Raw genomic sequence first — 18560 nt, 5'->3', positions numbered from 1 at the left:
ACAAAGATTCCGATCATGATTCAAAAATTTAATCACTTATAATTTACATGAAAAATATGCAGCTTTTAACTAATGAAATGTCATTATTACAAATGTTTTAAATTATCAAAAGATCCATTACTATCTTGATCTAGTAATATCACCATTGATGGAGAAGTAAAACAAAATGTAGAGCTCTCCCCCAATAAGAAATTTGCAAGCTATGTATATTATGATGTCAATTGAATTGAATTCATAAAAGACACGGATTTGCCAATATACCTCTTATACCAGCTAATTCATCAGATTATTTTCTCGATGGGACATTTTACAAGCAACGAATGTGTAAACAGAAAAGAGGAAGAGATAAAGAGTGTCAGCTGTACACCTACTGTACATACACATGTACATATAAAAAACATACAAAATACAGGATATAAGCACATAGACTACACCACAGTTAACACTAGCAAGTAAAATCTGGATTCCGAAATACCTGAAAATGGTTTTGTTCTGTATCCTTCTTGATGCACTTCATGGATCCTTAGCTGATTCCTCTTCCTGTACTTGAGCTGGTGGCTTTGCATTCGGGTCTGAATCTTGCGAATTTCTTGATGAATCGATTCTATCGAGTTGTTGTGATGCGGATGAAGAAAGAGGATTGGCCGTTTTAACTAAAAGGCCCAATGCAGAAAAGCATGCTGCGCGGACAACTGCATCTGGTGACCGACTCATTTTACCCACCAAAGTAGCAAATACCTGATGAATAAATACCTCAGCTTTTTATATGATGATCCAGGATAAAAAGGGCTCAAAGTGCTAAGTAATGTCATTTTCACTTGGCCACCCTGGAGTATAAAACATGGGTTTATCCTATTGACTTATAAGCAAAATGATATGCCTCGCGAAAGGAACAGCAAAAGGAGCGCTGATGAAAGCAGGCAAAGTAATGAAGTATTATTGTTTAAATGGCAACATATAGCCATATACTTCAAGGGGGCAATGAAAATTGCAATTTTTACAGGGGGTAACCTAGGTTTAATTTTTGCAAGAAGCCAGAAACAAACCTGGGAGAAATAAGGAGCCAATGAGGGCTGATCGTCTAAAAGCGACAACAGGCAGCTGGAGAAGCAAATGGCATTCGCTTCTATCACTGGCCAAGGTGCATCAAACGCCTGGCGGGGAGGTTGCAAGTGACGATCAGCATTTTTGTATTTTAGTAAATTGTATACTAGTAGAAAAGGTACAATGAAAGATAACCTGGATTGCAGACTCTAAATAGCTATCAACTCTGGCAGCCGAAAGTTGGCAGAGTTGTTTTGCAAGGTCCCTAATGAAATCCTCATAGTCACTTCTGTTCACATTAAAAGAATTTTCTTCATGTTTAATATTCCAAGTTCTTATAATTTTTGAGAAGTAGAATGATCAGAAACTCCAACACAAACCGGCGGTCAGAGGTGAAATACTGTTTATTGAGGAGGGAAGACAAGCCATCTACTTCCATCAAAGGAGCCAGTTGTTTAAATGTATTCTGTTTGAACAAAAACATACAGGTTTGTCAATGCTTGCATTAAAATAGGATGAAAAAAGATAGCAAGGTGAATATCCTTACCCGGCATGCAAGGCGAACATTTAGGTCATCATCATGAAGATGGAGGATCAGACGAGGAAGGGTCGCATGAACCTGTAACACATGAATAGTTAGATGTGGTGGGCAGCATAAGCTATATATATGTTGTCGCCTTCAATAGAAAAATGATTTTAAGAATTTATATGCCTAGTTCGGTCAAAATGCAGTAACGATCATTACCATCATGTAAAATTGAAGGAAATTTCCAGGCCTTGAAGGAAATTTCCAGACCAAGGACATTACTAGCATGAGATTACATATCAAAATTGCCGATCTTTTGAGACAAATATTCAATTCATTCAAATAGAAATCAAAATGTAAAGCCCCAAAATGAAAGACAATGACCAGACTAATTGGAGTCACAGGAAGTTAAAATGACCGCAATAACAATGTTACAGACAACTGCTGTATGTGATATAACTTATGTCCATCACTATAAAAAAATAAATGTCACCAATATAGAAAAGTAACATTAGAAAATTACAGTAGGTTGCTTTATCATTTTCCAAGGTTAATAATGATCCATTTTAATAGTCACAATAGACCACAACACCATTTAAAAAAGAAAATGACTTAACACTAGTCTGACCAAATAGATTGCAATTAATTGATTATGACTGATGATATGCAATACCTGCTCAAGAAAAGCCTGGTGTTGTGAACCTACTCCATAGTTACTTAGCGCTCCATAAGCTGCAAAAGCATTAGACCGCAATTTTGTATTCATCGATATCTGTCATCGAACAATTACATCAATAACCCATTGAAGTGCTGCTCATTCCTCATACAAGAAACGTCGGAACAGCAAAGAATCAAATAAAAAATTTAATTAAAAAAAGTGGATGGAGCGGAAGGGAAAGATAGCTAGGTCTAAAGTTACATCTGGATCGACTTATATACCCTTTTGATGAATTCTGTCATCCATAAAGCCAAGAACAGTCATACCATGGAAAGATGAATCATAATTATAAAATAAGGCAAGGATACCAATATTTACACTTTTTTTAAGATATTTTCAGAAGCAAAAATTGCAATTATTTCTTGATAGACAAACTCAATTCTCTTCTTCAATTTGTGATACAAAACTTCGACCTTTAAACTGGTATATGCAAGCATGAGAAAATCGCTTTATTTTCAAAGAGAAATCACCTGGATATTCCGTAACCGTACAGAGAGATTTATCAAAATGGGATCAACAGCATCTTTTGGCGATGTATTAAGAACCTACATGCAGAGAAGTATACAGATATAGACCATAATTCAAATCAGATAATTTTCTTTGTTAGAGGAAACTAGAGTTAGTCTTATTAAAGGAAAAGAAAAACTTACATTTAATAAACATTGAACTGCAGTTAATTGAACTGATTCATCAGGATCTTCCAGTAAGGCTACTATTACACTAAGAACTTGTGGGATGTATCTAGGCATATGACTATCAGGTACCTGAGATGCATTATATCAGCGCTTGAAAAATTAAGCATATCATGGTAAAGGCATCGTATAGCTGATATGCTGATATAATTGGCTAACAGTAAAGTAAAAAAAAAAAAAAATCTTATATTCTTGTATTGTCTGCTCATATGCAAATAAATAATAGAAAATTCTGATTGGCACAATAGTAGCTCTCTTAGTCTGAATTTTGATGAATTATACAAACAACTAGCAAGAGAATACTCTTTAAGTCGTATTCACAAAAAGGATAAGCTAGGATAAAAGGATTGTTGTACAACCAAGGATTTAAGTGTTCAACCAAGGATTTAAGTGTCCATCGGCACAGGCCGTAACTACCGTGCCGTATTGTGCCAACAAGATATCGGCATGATACAACCTTCGTGCCAATGGCACAACTCAAAACCCTCTATTCTTGAACATAGTAAGTAATCTTTTCAATGAAGTTCAAAATATTTGATAAAGATAGTAAGATGCAAAATGAACTGTTAGAATACTGTTGCAAAAGAAAATTAATATTTTATGCTATTATGTGTCAGCACACATATTTTTTGGAACCAGCACGTATCGGCACGCCCCGGCATGCATTGGTACGGCCCGGCACGTATCGCGCCGGCAAGTTTCCGATATCACCCTGTGCCACGGCACTTAAATCCATGTGTGCAACCACCTTGCCTGCATAGTACTGCTGCAGTATGTATCATGCCGAAATGCAGCATGCCCAACTGTGTTACTGACATGCTACCTTTGAATAATACATCTTGGCACTATTTTTCCAAGAATCTACTCAATTCATTGAATTGCTTCTAAACAAATATATTTAGAAAAAAAAATTGAAGCTGACATACTACAGTTCATTAAATTACAAATTAAAGTTTGGGGCTAAAACAAATTTCAAAAGCAAGCCTTAATTTCATTAAAATCGCTAATGCAAATGACGATGTTTTCAACAAATCTGAAAGATTTAATCGTGCAACCGTTTTTTTATCATTAATGCCGTAAACTCTACAGAAGCTGCTTGATTTCATGGAAGCTGATGGTTGTAAATTTGAAAAAGCGATCTTTCCCAAACTAAACAACTATTTGACCAAATCGAATTATGTATTTGCATGAATTGCAGAATAAAAGTGCTTAGAAAGAATTTTGGAACTCTTTTTGAAGGAAGGAGGTTTTTGAGGCATGCAGCCGGCACGGGGCCATATGGTGCCATGCTGACTTGAAATGGTATGTTCCAGCTCATGCAACCAGTATGAAAGATGAAAATCTACTCTAGGATATAGTTGTTGCTCAACAAGTCACAGTAACAAGTGGTTGAACACAAGAATAGCCATAAGGTTCTGCACAAGTTAACAAATTGAAGATCAAACAGTACAAAAAAAGAACTCTATACATCAATATATTGAATTATCATTTAGGTTCACTAAAATTTTGTCTTTAAAAAATGTGATTCGTAGAAAAATATGGTATGTAGCAAGAGAACAAAATGAACTAAAATGAGAATGTAGTTAATGTGCCAAGAAGAAATATGTTAAAAACCTGTACTAGTCCCCGCAAACAAAGACTCCGCACAATTGGTGACTCATCTGAGACATGCAGGCACATCGCCTCTACCATATGCTCCAGCAAGGAAGGATCGACATTACTGCATGTAAATAAAGCTGTTTTTAAGGGTGGGGGAAGTCACCGGCAAGGAGAAGAAATGGTATTGGTGTATAAAAAGCCTCCAGATTATGAATACCTAGAGATTCATTAAGCGAGAAAGTTTTAAAGTGATAATATTTTCAGAGGAAGTTCATATAAGAAAAATGAAACTAGTAATACTCAACAGAATGGCAGAAACATAAAGTTCAAAGTTCCAACATACACTAATCGGTCTCGAGCAATTTAAAAACAATATTGAGAATTCCAGAGTTTCAAACAATAAATATAAGAAATAAAGATTTGGAAAGAGTTAATGAGAACATGTACTCCACTTTCCTTCACTCAGAAAGAAAGAGAAATTGGACCAAAAACAGATTCAGAAAGAGCAGAGATCTTATGACCATAAACCAATGCAAGAAAATGTTAAATTGCGGCCTCTTTAGCTAGAAAAAAAAAATATGTTAGCAAGATAAACCTGTACTTCAAAACAGAGAATTACAAAAAAGACAGACCAAATTTTACCTGTGACGGATGAACTCAGATAATGCTGCAGCAGCAGCCTCCCTTTGAAATATTTGATTCCTATGTAGGGCTTTGCGCAAAATCGTACAGGTCGGTGAAACCTACACAGTTTTAAGTCAAATAAAGTGACAACCAATACACATGTTTCAAAAAAATGAAGGCCACTAGGTACATGTTCCCAAACACAAAGAAAAGAAAATAGGAGAAACTGCATATCCTACAAAAAAGGTCAGCAAGGAAGATAACTAAACAAACAAATGAGCACATTTGAGATATAGAAAGCAGTTAACATTAGATAGAAAAGTACGAAAAATAAACAGGATCATACGATACTTATATCATGGATAATGGATTCTGGATATTTCTATGCAGCAATGCAATTCGCTTCAGAGGATTGTTTATTTTACAATACCAAATGCATCTTGAAGCTGCTTAACGATACGGAGAGCATAACATAATAAAGTTAGAATAAACAATTTACAAAAGGTCAAGATGCAAAGTAGCCTTCCTATAAGCCATTGTGAAATAGACCCTCCAACTTTATTTAGTTCCAAGTGAACCCCCTCAACTTTTGATTGCTTTAACCAAGGATTTAAGTGCCGTGGCACGGGGTCGTGCAAAAAACTTGCCGGCACGGTACGGCACAGTACGTGCCGAGCCGTGCCGATGCGTGCCAGTCAAAAAAATTCTTGTGTGCCCACACATAATAGTATGAAATATTTATTTTCTTTAGCAACAAAATATTCTAACTATTTATTATGTCTTTTCATCACATCTTTTTATTGAGGAAATTACTTACTAATTTAAAGAATAAAGGGTTTTGAGCTGTGCCATCGGCACCGGGTCTTGTATCGTGCCGGTATCTTGTTGGCATGGTACGGCACGGTGGATACGGCCCGTGCCGACAGGCACTTAAAACCTTGGCTTTAACTTAGAGTTGTTCTATCCAGCTTAATAGGGATTTTGCTAAATTTCATGTTGATTCCGTTAAATTTAACAGTTCTTCCCACTTTTCAGCAAACTGAACTATTGGTTCGGTTAGAAGTTAATGTTTAAACTCACAGAACTGATAAACGTAACAAAGCTCTAATTAGGCTTACTGGGATAATTGAAATCAAATAAGATCAAACATTAACACATTAACAGGCAATTAAAAAATCAAGTTGGCAAATCTATTTTAAAGGCTTAGTTGAGAGTGTCTCCATCAAGGTTTAAAGTGCTGTGGCACGGGGGCGTGCCGCTTTCTGCCTGGCACGGTACGGTACCGGCATGCTTCCATGCCGACACATGGTACACTTACGTGTCGATGGATACGCATGACCTCCTACTGGCACACTTTGGTAAGGACTTATTTTAGTTTTTTTAGTTCCAATAAGCTCTTATAATATTATTTGAAAGATTTAATCAAATAATTATGAATATTTGTTATGTATAGTTTACTATACTCATAATTAATATATAAGTTTTTTTGTATGTAAAGTGCAATTATACCTAATACAAAATAAAAATTTTTATAGGTTAGAATTTAAAATGCAAAAATATCTTTCTTTCTTTCTTTCTTTTGACTATATTATAGTCTTTCTTTTATAAAATACAAAAAAAATAATTTTTAAATAATTTTTAAAATTATTTTAAAAAGTATTTGAAAAAATATTTTTTAATTAATTTTTTAACAAATTAGTAGATCTATCAAAAAAAAGTAAGCAATAAATTATATGACAAATAAATTAAATAAATTTAAGTATCAATTGATTTAATTTAGCTTTTAATTTTATCAATATTTTCAATCTTCTAACGCCAAAATAAAAGTTTATGTTTGATGTGCCTCAAAATTTGTTATTGAGTTCGATTTTGTTCCCCTAATTCATCAAAAATTTCGCGATGCGACAAATTTTGATAAAATAATTTGTGAAGAAAAATGGATGTCTGTGGTGGAAGTGGTATGGATTAGATACATAAATTAAAAATATGCCCGTATATTAATAAACAAAAAAATTAAATTATAATTTTTTGACTTATCTTACAAATAGATCTTCGATTTGCAATGTCTTTGGGGGGTGTGGGGTATCCAGGATGCCTCGGGTAACCCGAAAGGAAAAAAAAAACAAAAAGCCAAAAAGAAAGAGAAAAGGAAAAACACACACACACACACACACACACACACAGAGTGCCGGCACGACACAGTGCTTCGGCACTATGCTGCGTATCGCGCTGTCTCGTGCGATATGCAGCATTGTGTCGCGCGATATGCAACACTGTGTCGCGGCACGGCAGGGGGGTCCAAGACCCCCCATATGTGCCGCCCCGTGCCGTACGGCACAGGGCGGCACTTTAAACCTTGGTCTCCATATGTCATCACTTCAGATAAGTTTTTTGCAATTATGAGTGCAATATCATTCAAGCAGAAAACATCAGCCAATGTTACAGTTTCAACTGTACCAAATGTTAAACCTCAAAAAAAATTGCGAAATATCCTAAAAAGAGGTTCAAGTAAATGGCAAAAAAGTATGCTGTATGTGATATGTCTCAATAGAATCGAGTATGATTACATGTTATACTGTTATAGTTTCCTGAAACACCAAAACAGTAAAAACTTGAAGTTTCATTTAAGAGATCCTATTAGTTAGGCTCCCTAAAAGAGCTCTTGACGATATGTAAAGGGAATAGAAACCAGAACATCTCAACTAATTACCTCTTTAGGCCTCTTTATCGAGGTGCAGCATGCAATCTCTTGAATAAGTTCGATCCACTTCTCTTTTTCGGTCTGTTCTCCATCTCGAGCCAAAATCTACACAAGAACAAACATCATATATGATATAGCTGCATTCTATAATTAAAAGGCAACATGTCCAGGAATTCAGAAACTGCAACCTTTCCCATTTCAATATCCCCAACGCAATCACAAAATGACTGAAAAGCAGTCAACAGTGATCTGTAGAGTACAATAACAGAAGAATTTCCATATTATTAGTAAACCTACCACGTTAGAAAGCCAACCAAGATGAAATTTTGGAAGCTTATTGTAAGTTCACCTATAATATTCCTGTTGTCCACATCCAGAAACACCATGACGGCTTCCAAGTTGAATTATAAGTACAGAAAGAACAGAGGAATAACTATGTTCAACTGCTTTCTTCCCCATCTTACCACCGCCTCTGTAAGAAAGGAATGTTTTTGTTAAATCATGTAACGACTGCTTTTCTCCAATGGCTTAAGCTTCCAGAGAATGACGTTTTTAATATTTATATTCAACACTCCCCCTCACGTCTGGGTCACAACATTTTAATAAATCTAAGACCTGAGCTTAAATTAAATGGGAGAAAAATAATAAAGCTAGAAACCTGGTGGGATTCAAAGTCAAGACCTCCTGCTCCGAAACCATATTAAATTATGTGAAACAACCGCTTTTCTCCAATAGCTTAAGCTTATAGAGAACAACGTTTTTAATATTTATATTCAACAGTTTTACAAAAGATTTTATTAGCATATGCAAAGAGGAAAAATCTTCGAGCAATAATTTTCATATAACTGCGGAGTCCATATAGGAACCTGAAGAACGCATTGACAGCAAGAATAGCTGCTTGCTGAATATTTTCATCACTGGATGACTCATTACTGGCTTCTCCTTTCTCCGTGTCGTTGTTTGAAGTAGGTGTTCTATTAAGCACGGATACAATATACTCCAGAAACTTTATTGAGAGAACTGCATGCTGGGAGAATGCCTAAAGCCATTGATGTGAAGAAAAGCCATCAGAGTCACACCCCATTTTTAACAGGGAAGTCAAATAAAGAATGAACAAAGAAAATTAGTAGAGGAAAAATGCCAAGAAAATTAATATTATATAATCGGAGTTGGGACCAACAAAACAAAATATCACAAAAAGAGAAGTTTTGATAGAAAATTTATTCTATCTAAACTCTCAAAGATTGGCTTTTTTACATGAAACTACAACTTTGAGTGAATCTCCTTTCCCCTCCCGACACCCTAGATTTAAATCAAAACCACCAGTAGATCGAAGCAGTCAACTTTTCAAGGAGATGGAAGTTTCAACCAAGGCAAGAAGCTAGCGTGACAGAAAAAATTATAATAAAACATGGTGAAATAGGTCTCTTAACTGGAGAAATATTCTTCTAACCCCAGCTTTAAGTTGCATTCTCACAGATTTTGCCTCATTAGATTGTTTCCTGCTCTTTTGTTGATAACATTTACAATATCTCACTCCTTAAGTACTCATCTCACATATTCAAGGACAGTTTCCAGCTACCTGGCTTATGTTTTTTTGTTTTTTTTTTTTACAGTTTTGTAGATCACACTGATATGACTATGGATATATATCAATGCATCATATGCTTCATTAAGATAATTTAACATTTCTCAATTTTTATCAAGGAAAGTAAAGTTCCAATAGTTGGAAGAAGATTTGCACATTTTATATACAAAATCTGTGTAAGCGTGCATCATAGGCATTTGCTTCCACTACTAGTAATTGCATAACTAGAAGCAAAATCAGTGGGAAACAATAACAATTAAAAATCAGGAAATAAAAGATAGTAGCTAAAAAATAATAACATTACAGCATCCTATTTGGCCAATCTGCAGTTCCTACAAGCTGCAGAAGAATATTCAACAACATATCCAGACACATGGACTACTTAAGAACAAAGAAGATAAAAGGATCAAAGCACATAAATGTCAGGTCAGGATTGCCCAATATACCACATTGCATAGTGTGGACACAATGGTTAAGTATATAAGAGCCGGCACATTAGTACGGTACTTGCACTTTTTGCGCCAGTGGTTTAGTCTCAACAAGTTGCTTAATACAAGTGGGCTAGTTGGCTATTACACGTCCCATGAGAGCAAGGACCAATAATATGTTGCTAAATAGTAATGTTATCCATATCTTCAGATGACGACCCTCCTAACATCTAGTTCCTTCATCATGAACTCCACAGAGAACTAACTAGATCACATATGTAATCACGAATTAAAATGTTAATGCTCTTGTTACAAGTAAGAAGAGTTTCGACTTCCCAGTTAGATTAGGGTTTCAAAGCATTAAAGAAGGCAGGTTCGCTACCCTATCAGTTTATTGAATTATTCTGTTGTCTAAATGTTCCTTGCTCACTGCTAAGGCCGACACAAGTTTGTTAGAGATTCAAGAAACCAACTGGATATGCTAGTAGTTCTACCTTACAAATTACTTGCAAGAATAAATAGCTGCATCAGAAGTGCTGAGCAATTGTTTAGTTAATTTATCATGCTTTTTTCCCAAATAGGTTGCTGCTATAGAATCGACGGACACAATATTATTCATTTAGTTCAAATGTCACACAGCTCTAGTGGGTGTCTGTAGATGCAAATAACTAGCAGTTTTTTACTTTACTTTCATATGCGTAAACCATCAGACTTCAGTAACTCTTAAGCTAACTGTATTAGTAAACGTTTTTGAAGAACTCATACAAATATAAGGCTGCCAAAATTCTATGTTCGGAATATAGACTTCCTCTTGACTAAACCTAAAGGGCAAGCATGATATTCTGTATGACTTAAACAGTGAGCACTATGTTATATCTATGCATATGTAATAGAAATGTATATGCCAAAATACCCACATAGAAGGCATCCAGCATTGGCCAACCACCACGAATTCTTGATATATCCTTTGTAACTAGATCGCGCCCAGCAGCCAACAGAACTTCAGTAAAGACAACACTATGATTTGTACTCTCTGCCAAGCAAGATATCTGGTAGTATTAAGGAAAAGCACCAAGGTTATAAGGTCAGCACTAAAACATAACACAGGTAAATTTAGAACATGAGATAACATGATAAACTCTGCAGAGAAAAATGAGCACTGGATACGGTATAGAGAACTTCTTGACGAATATGTTTGTCCGTAACACTGACAGCAGCAGAGAGTAAAGATTGTGTTGTCCTATACCAACAAATGAATTCATATCAGAAATTGCATAACGGATTGCTCAGAATGATATATTTACATCTATTAATATACCAGGTGGCCGCACCTTGCAACATCAGATTCATTTAACTCCTTCCCTCTTTTAGTGATGAGTTCAGTTACAGCTTGAATAGCACCATCTGCTGACTGTTTAATCTTATCACATACGGCAGTAGTGCAGGAGTGTAACAAGACAACTAGCTGTTCAACAGATATATTAGGGAGATACTAAGATCAACGGAGACAGACATTCAGCACAATAGAAACTTTACGAAAAGGGTTACCTCGTCTTTTGTTAGTAAAACACAGACAGAAGAGACAACCCTATTAAAGACTTCTGACTGATCAATAGATGCATCCTATATAGAAAAAGAGAAGGATTTAATCGACACACTAGTTATAAGAGAAATCTACCACAACCGGCTGTTAAGACAGTGCACTCACCCTTCTGAGAATAGAGATTACATCTTCCAGGGAGGACAACGCAGCATATGACACCTCAAGATCAATGACACTTCCGGATGCAAGCTTTGGAAGTGACAAGGAGATGCTGAAAAAAAGGCATACAATCTGCAGAACCAATATTTTTTAAATTCAACATAATTTTTTGGGTAATACAATCACAATGCCAATTCAAGTGTAAATCAACAAATTTTTAGCTCCTATTATTTTTGCACTGACCTGTACTGCCACCTTTCTAACTTCAGTACTAGTATCTGCACAACGCGGAAGGTAAGCTATGACTCTCTCTCCTAGACTCAAGGAATCCCGATTTGGCAATACGAATGCAGCTGCAGGTGAAGCCATGAATCAGAATAATAATCATATTAGATTTATCGGGCATAGGTATTTGTCATACAGGGTAAGTTTGAAAAGTTTCTTTGAACCCCTCGATCTACTTGCTTGCTGTGTGTGCAACTTAAGTGGCATCCAAGCCCACATATCCCACCAGAACAAAGAGCACGAAATTTCATTAGCATCTCATATGCAGCAACACAGCCTCTTCTTCTTTGATGCTCAACAGGGCAGGAAACATAGCAATCCAATTGTCTAAGAATATGTAACAGCTGCTCTGCTCTACTACGACCATCTTCACCACTGATCAAGGCAGGTTCATTCAGCAGATTCATTTGAGGATAAGCGTATAAAGCATAAACATTTAACTTGCTTGATGCATTCAATAGGCATTTGGTTATATAATTACAAGACACAAAGCAACGAAACCCAAAACATCCATATTTCACAGTGACAGCAGGTCAAATGCAAATCACTTTTAAAACAATAAAACATGTTAAGAGGAGTCATATAAATTAGTTTAGAAATAGGCAGGCATCAACGTTAAACCTGAATAAAGAAGGACACTAGCCTTAGAAAGAAAGAATTAGTAAGCATAAAATGGCTTCAGAAGCTGTTCTGCAAGACAGTAACTGTCTTGCAAATCCGTTGCCTCCATAACATTCAGATGTTTTTTCAGTATTTACCTGCACCGATGTTAAGATACCTTCACAGAGCCATCTGTCAAAACTAAAATAATCATATATTGAAAATTGATGGGAAGAAACTTGGGAGCTAGAATGAATTACTTAGGCTTAAGCATTTTGGGCACAAGTGGTTTAGGCCCAACAAGCTACTTGTACTACTAGGTGGTGTTTGGCATGCGACAACTGACAATTTGGAATCAAAGCAAGTTATCCACTGAAGTTTGGAACTAAGTGATATGCAGGACAAGGTAATACACCATGGTGGAACCCCCCCTCCCAAACCTAAGGAGTCACCTCTAGAACCCACACTGCTTAGTGGTCCTAAACTGTGTTTGTACCAGCCTGACGAGGACATCATGGTCTGAACAGGGGGAGATTGTCATAAGCCAAATAGTCCCATATTGGAGAGTAATGTGAAGCTGCTTGGGTATGTGAGTAGAAGGGTACTAATATACTTTGGACTTAAACATTTTGCACCAAGTGGTTTAGGCCGAACAAGCTAACTTATATTAGTGCGTTTGGTGTATGACATATCTAATAGCAAAAGAGATTAGTTCATCCTATGCTTGGCCCTAGTCTGCAAGAATTTATCAATTTTTAGTCCATTAGGTAAAGCTCCCATTTTAAAATTTTCGAAGTGTCAACATTAATATATCAATGTCCAGCCTACTTCAGCCAGGCACATGTTTAGGCACATGTTTTTAGGCTTAAGATGATAAACCTGTCAATGATGGAAATGGTTTTGGCATAATCATAACTTAATCGTTAACACACAACAATTATATTTTCCATCTAGTTATAAACTATTTGTCAGACAGATACACTGCAGTGAAATGAATAAATCGCCAATATTTATGGATCTGCTCATAAGATCAATTGACCAACAATTTTGAATAGAAGTTCCCCCAGTATTCAAAATTAGTCAGTTATTTCAGCTTTTCTTAGGAAAAATGATGCCTAAACCTTTCTAACATACTTCATGGCATAAACGATATCTTAAATTGCTTATAAACCATCTCTCTCAAATTTTACCTTCAAATATCTAATTTTATAACAATTTGGTTGTCATCTCGTAAGATTAACATAAGAATAAAATATGATTATTCAAGAAAAGAACCACACTACCATGATTGAGAGGTTTCACAAGATATGAGAAAGTAAGCTAAATAATGTAGATATATGGCAAGAAATTCATCAATAGTGCAATGGAAACAAAATATAGATTTAAAATGACAGATAAGAATGTCGAACAACTGGTGAAAGGCATTACACCATAAATTATTAAAGTTACCAAACAGAAAAGATTACCTTGTTAAGAGAATTGCACATAATAGGGTGATGAGGTTGCTTATTAGTGGTTCAACTATTTCTGAAGGCTCATTTGGCAAAGCAAAAAAGCCTAAAGTAGCCTGACGGAAAAATAATAGAAATTTAAGTTTGATGAAATCATGAAACATGCTGAAGAAACATGATTGCACACATTTCTGCAGAATCATAAGTAATTAATAATCTAGTACCTTCATGACACGATTTCTTGTTTCCATTGGTAACCTTGGCTCTATTGAAACCAAAGTAGTACAAGCACTTAAAGCAAGACTCTGAGAAGGATCATTAAATGAACAAAATGCAGAACATATTAAAAGATTATCAAGTAAATGGATTAAAACTTCAGACACTAAGCTAGAAAGAAATGTTCAAAATGGACGAGGCATAAACACAAAACTTAGACTGCCCATGAGGTAAGGCATAGGCCTCAAGTCACAGGGCATAAGCTTCACATATCTTTACAACTATTTATAGTCTATGGGATGCTTTGTTCGAAGTACAATTTCAGTTGTATAAGCCTTTGGTTACTTGCTCAAATTTTGAAAAAGACCAGGCATTGTTATGTTGGTTACATATATAGGAGGCCATTGGTTACCCCATATATCCTGCCAATTTATGTTTTCACATTTGTCTCCATGCAGGAATGTCAACCAACAGCGAAGAATATATATCTTCTTTCTCACTTGCGAAAGAATTAAGCAAACGCTATCATGTCTCTTCTGATGTTTTGCATTCGTTCCAAAATTTTTATTTGTCGCATGGTTCTTATGCGATACGTGCTCATCATTCTATGAGAACCATAGGCAAGAAGCCATCATAGGAGAGCCTAACCTTGAGACAAAAGGCAAAATATGCCTCAAACATGTTTCACAAAACATTGCCAAAGAGAAATAAAAATCAAATCGCACACATACTTGAGTATGAAGAAGCTCGATGCTAGAATCCACAACATCATCAGTTTCATCTCTACCCATTAGAGTAAGTACATAATCAAGCAATTGATCTCTTCGTTTTAGGGGGAATAAGACACCCATTTCAGCAGCATTAATTACAGCTCGGCCTAATCAAAAGAAGCACTCGCATCAAAACCAATTAGTGTTATAAAGGATGGCAGACAGCATATTACGTGAGCCATTAGAATCTATCTGAATTCAGGAGTACACTACATGTGCAAACAAGTCGGTCAACATGTATGTAGCCGATAACTTGCTTGCATGAGCTCAAGAAACAATGAGTTAATCTTACTTTTAGACCATCCCATATTCCATCACATGTGCCAACTAGGAGATGTATCATGTCGCTTTCACTTGGCTTCAATTTATTTATTTTTTAACTCTTATGGCATTTGGTTTGCAAATGAAATATGAGGTCCATAGAATTAATAAAAGCAAATCATACAACATTTGTTTTTAAGTTTAGCATATAATAATATGGTACCCCGCTTAGAACAAGAACTACATCATGACCCAACTTCATTGATATATGATAATCAACTGAAGCGTAGCTCCTCAATCTCAACCAAAGAAAATGTGCGCGTATGGACCACAATAAAAACCATGAGTGTCCAGTTGCACTTTTTTTTCCCCTTTTAGTCTAATCACAGTATGAATCTAGGATCTCGCCAAAATCAGTTAATTTTGCAATATCACGAGTTTCTTGTGCAAACTAAAGCAGGTCAAAATGCTTGATATTTTTGAGATATAAAAATACCCAAGACCACAATATAAGCTTGGATTAGCATTATTTGCCCTGAATTTTCGCAAGGTTTCGGTTCTTCTGTTTCTGACATGATCCATTCAATTACCTTCATGTTTAATAAACAAAAGAATGACCAAGCACTTCAATGAGACATTAAATTTCGTTTGATATAAAGCATGTATTTGATCACTGATGAGCCTCATAACCTTTAACATTATGCATTTCAACTGTGAAAATCCAAAAGTTCATGCTCTAAATTATAATAGAGATATAAAAAATTAAGCAAAAGCCAATTAAAATATTAAAGTATAATGAAAAAACTAAGCAGATTATAGGTTTCCATATATGGTCCAGGCATGTCGACCTGCAATAGTTGGAATGAGAGACACAAGCATAACTCTAGCATAAAAGAACGTTAGGGCGTGTTTGTTTTGATGTAAAAGTAGGTGGAAAAAAAATTTTCAGTACAAAAATGGTTTGCGCATCGTTTGGTTCCACGTAAAAGAATTTTCACGAAGAAGCAAGTACACATATTTGGTGAAAAATTCTCCCTTTTTCTTTTCCCCATGAGAGCAGCGGAAACCGCAAAGGAGGCAAAAAACGTGGTTCATGGCAGTGGTCTAACGCGGTCCACAAGGCCATTTCCGTTTGAGAGGGAGGTCCACACTGAACCTCTCTCTCATTATATATATAAATATATAGAGTCCGGCTATGATGCTTGTAAAAGCACCAAGAACTCGGTGCTTGTAACTTTTTTACCGTTAGATCTACACCTTTGATCATTTTCACCCGTTAGATTATACTATTCAACCAACCACCCACTCAACCCTAGGGGACCCACATCATCCTAACTGCACATCCCTTAATCCAAGGGCCGAAAACTTACAAGCACCAATGACTTGGTACTTTTAAAAGCATAGAAGCTCAATTCTAAATATATATTTATTTATTATATATATTGTATTTTATTTTTATATAGAGATATTATTATATAGAGTCCGGCTATGGTGCTTGTAAATTTTTTACTGTTACATCTACCCCTTTGATCATTTCCACCCGTTAGATCACACTATTCAACCAACCACCCACTCAACCCTAGGGGTCCCACATCATCCTAACCGCATCCCTTAATCCAATGGCGGAAAACTTACAAGCACCAATGACTTGGTGCTTTAAAAGCATAGGAGCTCAATTCTAAATATATATTTATTTATTATATTTATAGTATTTTATTTTTATATAGAGATAGTATTATATAGAGTCCGGCTATGGTGCTTGTAAAAGCACCAAGCACTTGGTGCTTGTAAATATTTTACAGTTAGATCTACCTCTTTGATCATTTCCACCCGTTAGATCATACTATTCAACCAACCACCCACTCAACTCTAGGGGTCCTACATAATCCTAACCGCATCCCTTAATCCAATGGCCAAAAATCTACAAGCACCAATAACTTAGTACTTTTAAAAGCATAGGAGCTCAATTCTTATTGTATATTATTTTATTTATAAATATGTAATTATATATTAATATCACTAAATATATTAATATCACTAAATTCTTATTGTATATTATTTTATTTATAAATATGTAATTATAAATATGTAAGTATATATTAATATCACTAAATATATAACTCTTATATATTGTGTTATATGTTTATTATAATTTTAAATACATTTAATCTATAAATATAAATTATAATAATTATAGTATAGTAATTATTATATATAAATATAAATAATATATATAATAAAAAATATATTAAATAGTTTTACATCCATTTTTCTTTTCCTTTCAACCAAACAATCGTGATGGAAAACTATTTTTGTTTTCCTAGAAACCAAACAATAAAGAGAGTAAAATTTGTTTTCCTCCGAAAATCTTTTTCCACCATTTTTTTTTTCTACAATTTTTTTTTCATGTAGAACCAAACAGCCCCTTAGATGGCTCTAGACAGTGCTTGCAAACAAAAATTGCAAAAAAAAAAAAAAAATCAATAACAATCACCTAATAGATCAATTGCAGTAATGACAGCCTGCTTTGCAGTAGGATGTTGAACATGAAGTACTCTTGAAAGCATGTTGGTCCCCTGCAGGCAAAACAGGTGACAATAAACATCTTCGTTATGATACTTGAAAACATGAAAACTTATGCTGATCCCACACAAACACAAGTATCATCAATATGGAACAGGGAGCTGCACAGACAACAGCTAGTGCTTCAGATGCATATAACTTTGTGCCCAACAATCTCATGTATGCATAACTATGAAAGTCATAAAAAAAATTTAAAAAAAATAAATAAAAAAAATATATATTGCACACTTGATCATTTCAACAATGGCTATCAACTATTAATGGTAAATTAAATCTTTCTTTCCACTAGCATAAATTAGCCGTTGAAGGTATCATGAGTCGCAATGTCACACCAATATGCATGTACATACAGGAAAGAATGTGAATTGCCATGTGTTAAGAAGCCTACTGAAGATAGGAAACTATATCACGATCATAAAGGAATTTTTACAGTAACAGATGCATTTATCAGAAAACACCCAAAAAAAAAAAAAAAAGAAAAGGAAAGGGGAAAAAAGAAGGCCTTACAAAAGAGATTTCATTAAAAAAAAAAGAAAGATGAAGATGTACCTGTATGTACTATAGGTTTATGAGGGAAAGTGCTATTGCTAAAAATTAATAACGTACCACTAGTGCATTGATTCTAGCTTCTATAACAGTTGATGGAGCATATCTTGCAGCATAACCATACATCAAAGCTAGGGCCGCATATGTATCATCACCATCTTCTAATTTACCTCTACTTGAGAAAAGGGCTAGAAATCTACAACGATTGAATAGCCAGAAAGATATT

The 18560-nt window shown here is 35.2% G+C and overlaps 1 protein-coding gene across 3 annotated transcripts in view; it reads right to left on the bottom strand.

Moving 5' to 3' along the window:
• Positions 249-18560, bottom strand: part of LOC109714214 (protein SHOOT GRAVITROPISM 6) — a 34036-nt gene continuing 15724 nt past the window's right edge. Inside the window, exons 26-51 of one of the 3 annotated variants that reach the window (XM_020238723.1) lie at positions 18395-18530; positions 17700-17781; positions 14906-15051; positions 14183-14263; positions 13974-14074; positions 12044-12282; positions 11866-11975; positions 11629-11754; positions 11469-11543; positions 11252-11385; positions 11088-11160; positions 10838-10969; positions 8771-8943; positions 8254-8376; positions 8093-8153; positions 7914-8009; positions 5222-5322; positions 4595-4700; positions 2939-3052; positions 2759-2833; positions 2244-2342; positions 1592-1663; positions 1425-1510; positions 1240-1333; positions 1047-1154; positions 249-738 (exon numbers count right to left, since the gene is read on the bottom strand). In XM_020238723.1, coding sequence (XP_020094312.1) covers positions 514-738; positions 1047-1154; positions 1240-1333; positions 1425-1510; positions 1592-1663; positions 2244-2342; positions 2759-2833; positions 2939-3052; positions 4595-4700; positions 5222-5322; positions 7914-8009; positions 8093-8153; positions 8254-8376; positions 8771-8943; positions 10838-10969; positions 11088-11160; positions 11252-11385; positions 11469-11543; positions 11629-11754; positions 11866-11975; positions 12044-12282; positions 13974-14074; positions 14183-14263; positions 14906-15051; positions 17700-17781; positions 18395-18530 — 2968 coding nt within the window. In that variant the 3' untranslated portion in view covers positions 249-513. Of the gene's footprint in view, positions 739-1046; positions 1155-1239; positions 1334-1424; positions 1511-1591; positions 1664-2243; positions 2343-2758; positions 2834-2938; positions 3053-4594; positions 4701-5221; positions 5323-7913; positions 8010-8092; positions 8154-8253; positions 8377-8770; positions 8944-10837; positions 10970-11087; positions 11161-11251; positions 11386-11468; positions 11544-11628; positions 11755-11865; positions 11976-12043; positions 12283-13973; positions 14075-14182; positions 14264-14905; positions 15052-17699; positions 17782-18394; positions 18531-18560 lie in introns of those variants that run through there. The other 2 variants (XM_020238724.1, XR_002217263.1) reach the window with 2 other exon arrangements.

Source organism: Ananas comosus, linkage group 8, assembly GCF_001540865.1.
Source record: "Ananas comosus cultivar F153 linkage group 8, ASM154086v1, whole genome shotgun sequence".
Lineage (NCBI taxonomy): Eukaryota > Viridiplantae > Streptophyta > Magnoliopsida > Poales > Bromeliaceae > Ananas > Ananas comosus.
The sequence above is the reverse complement of the archived record's forward strand: the minus strand, read 5'-3'. Positions and strand labels throughout refer to the sequence as shown.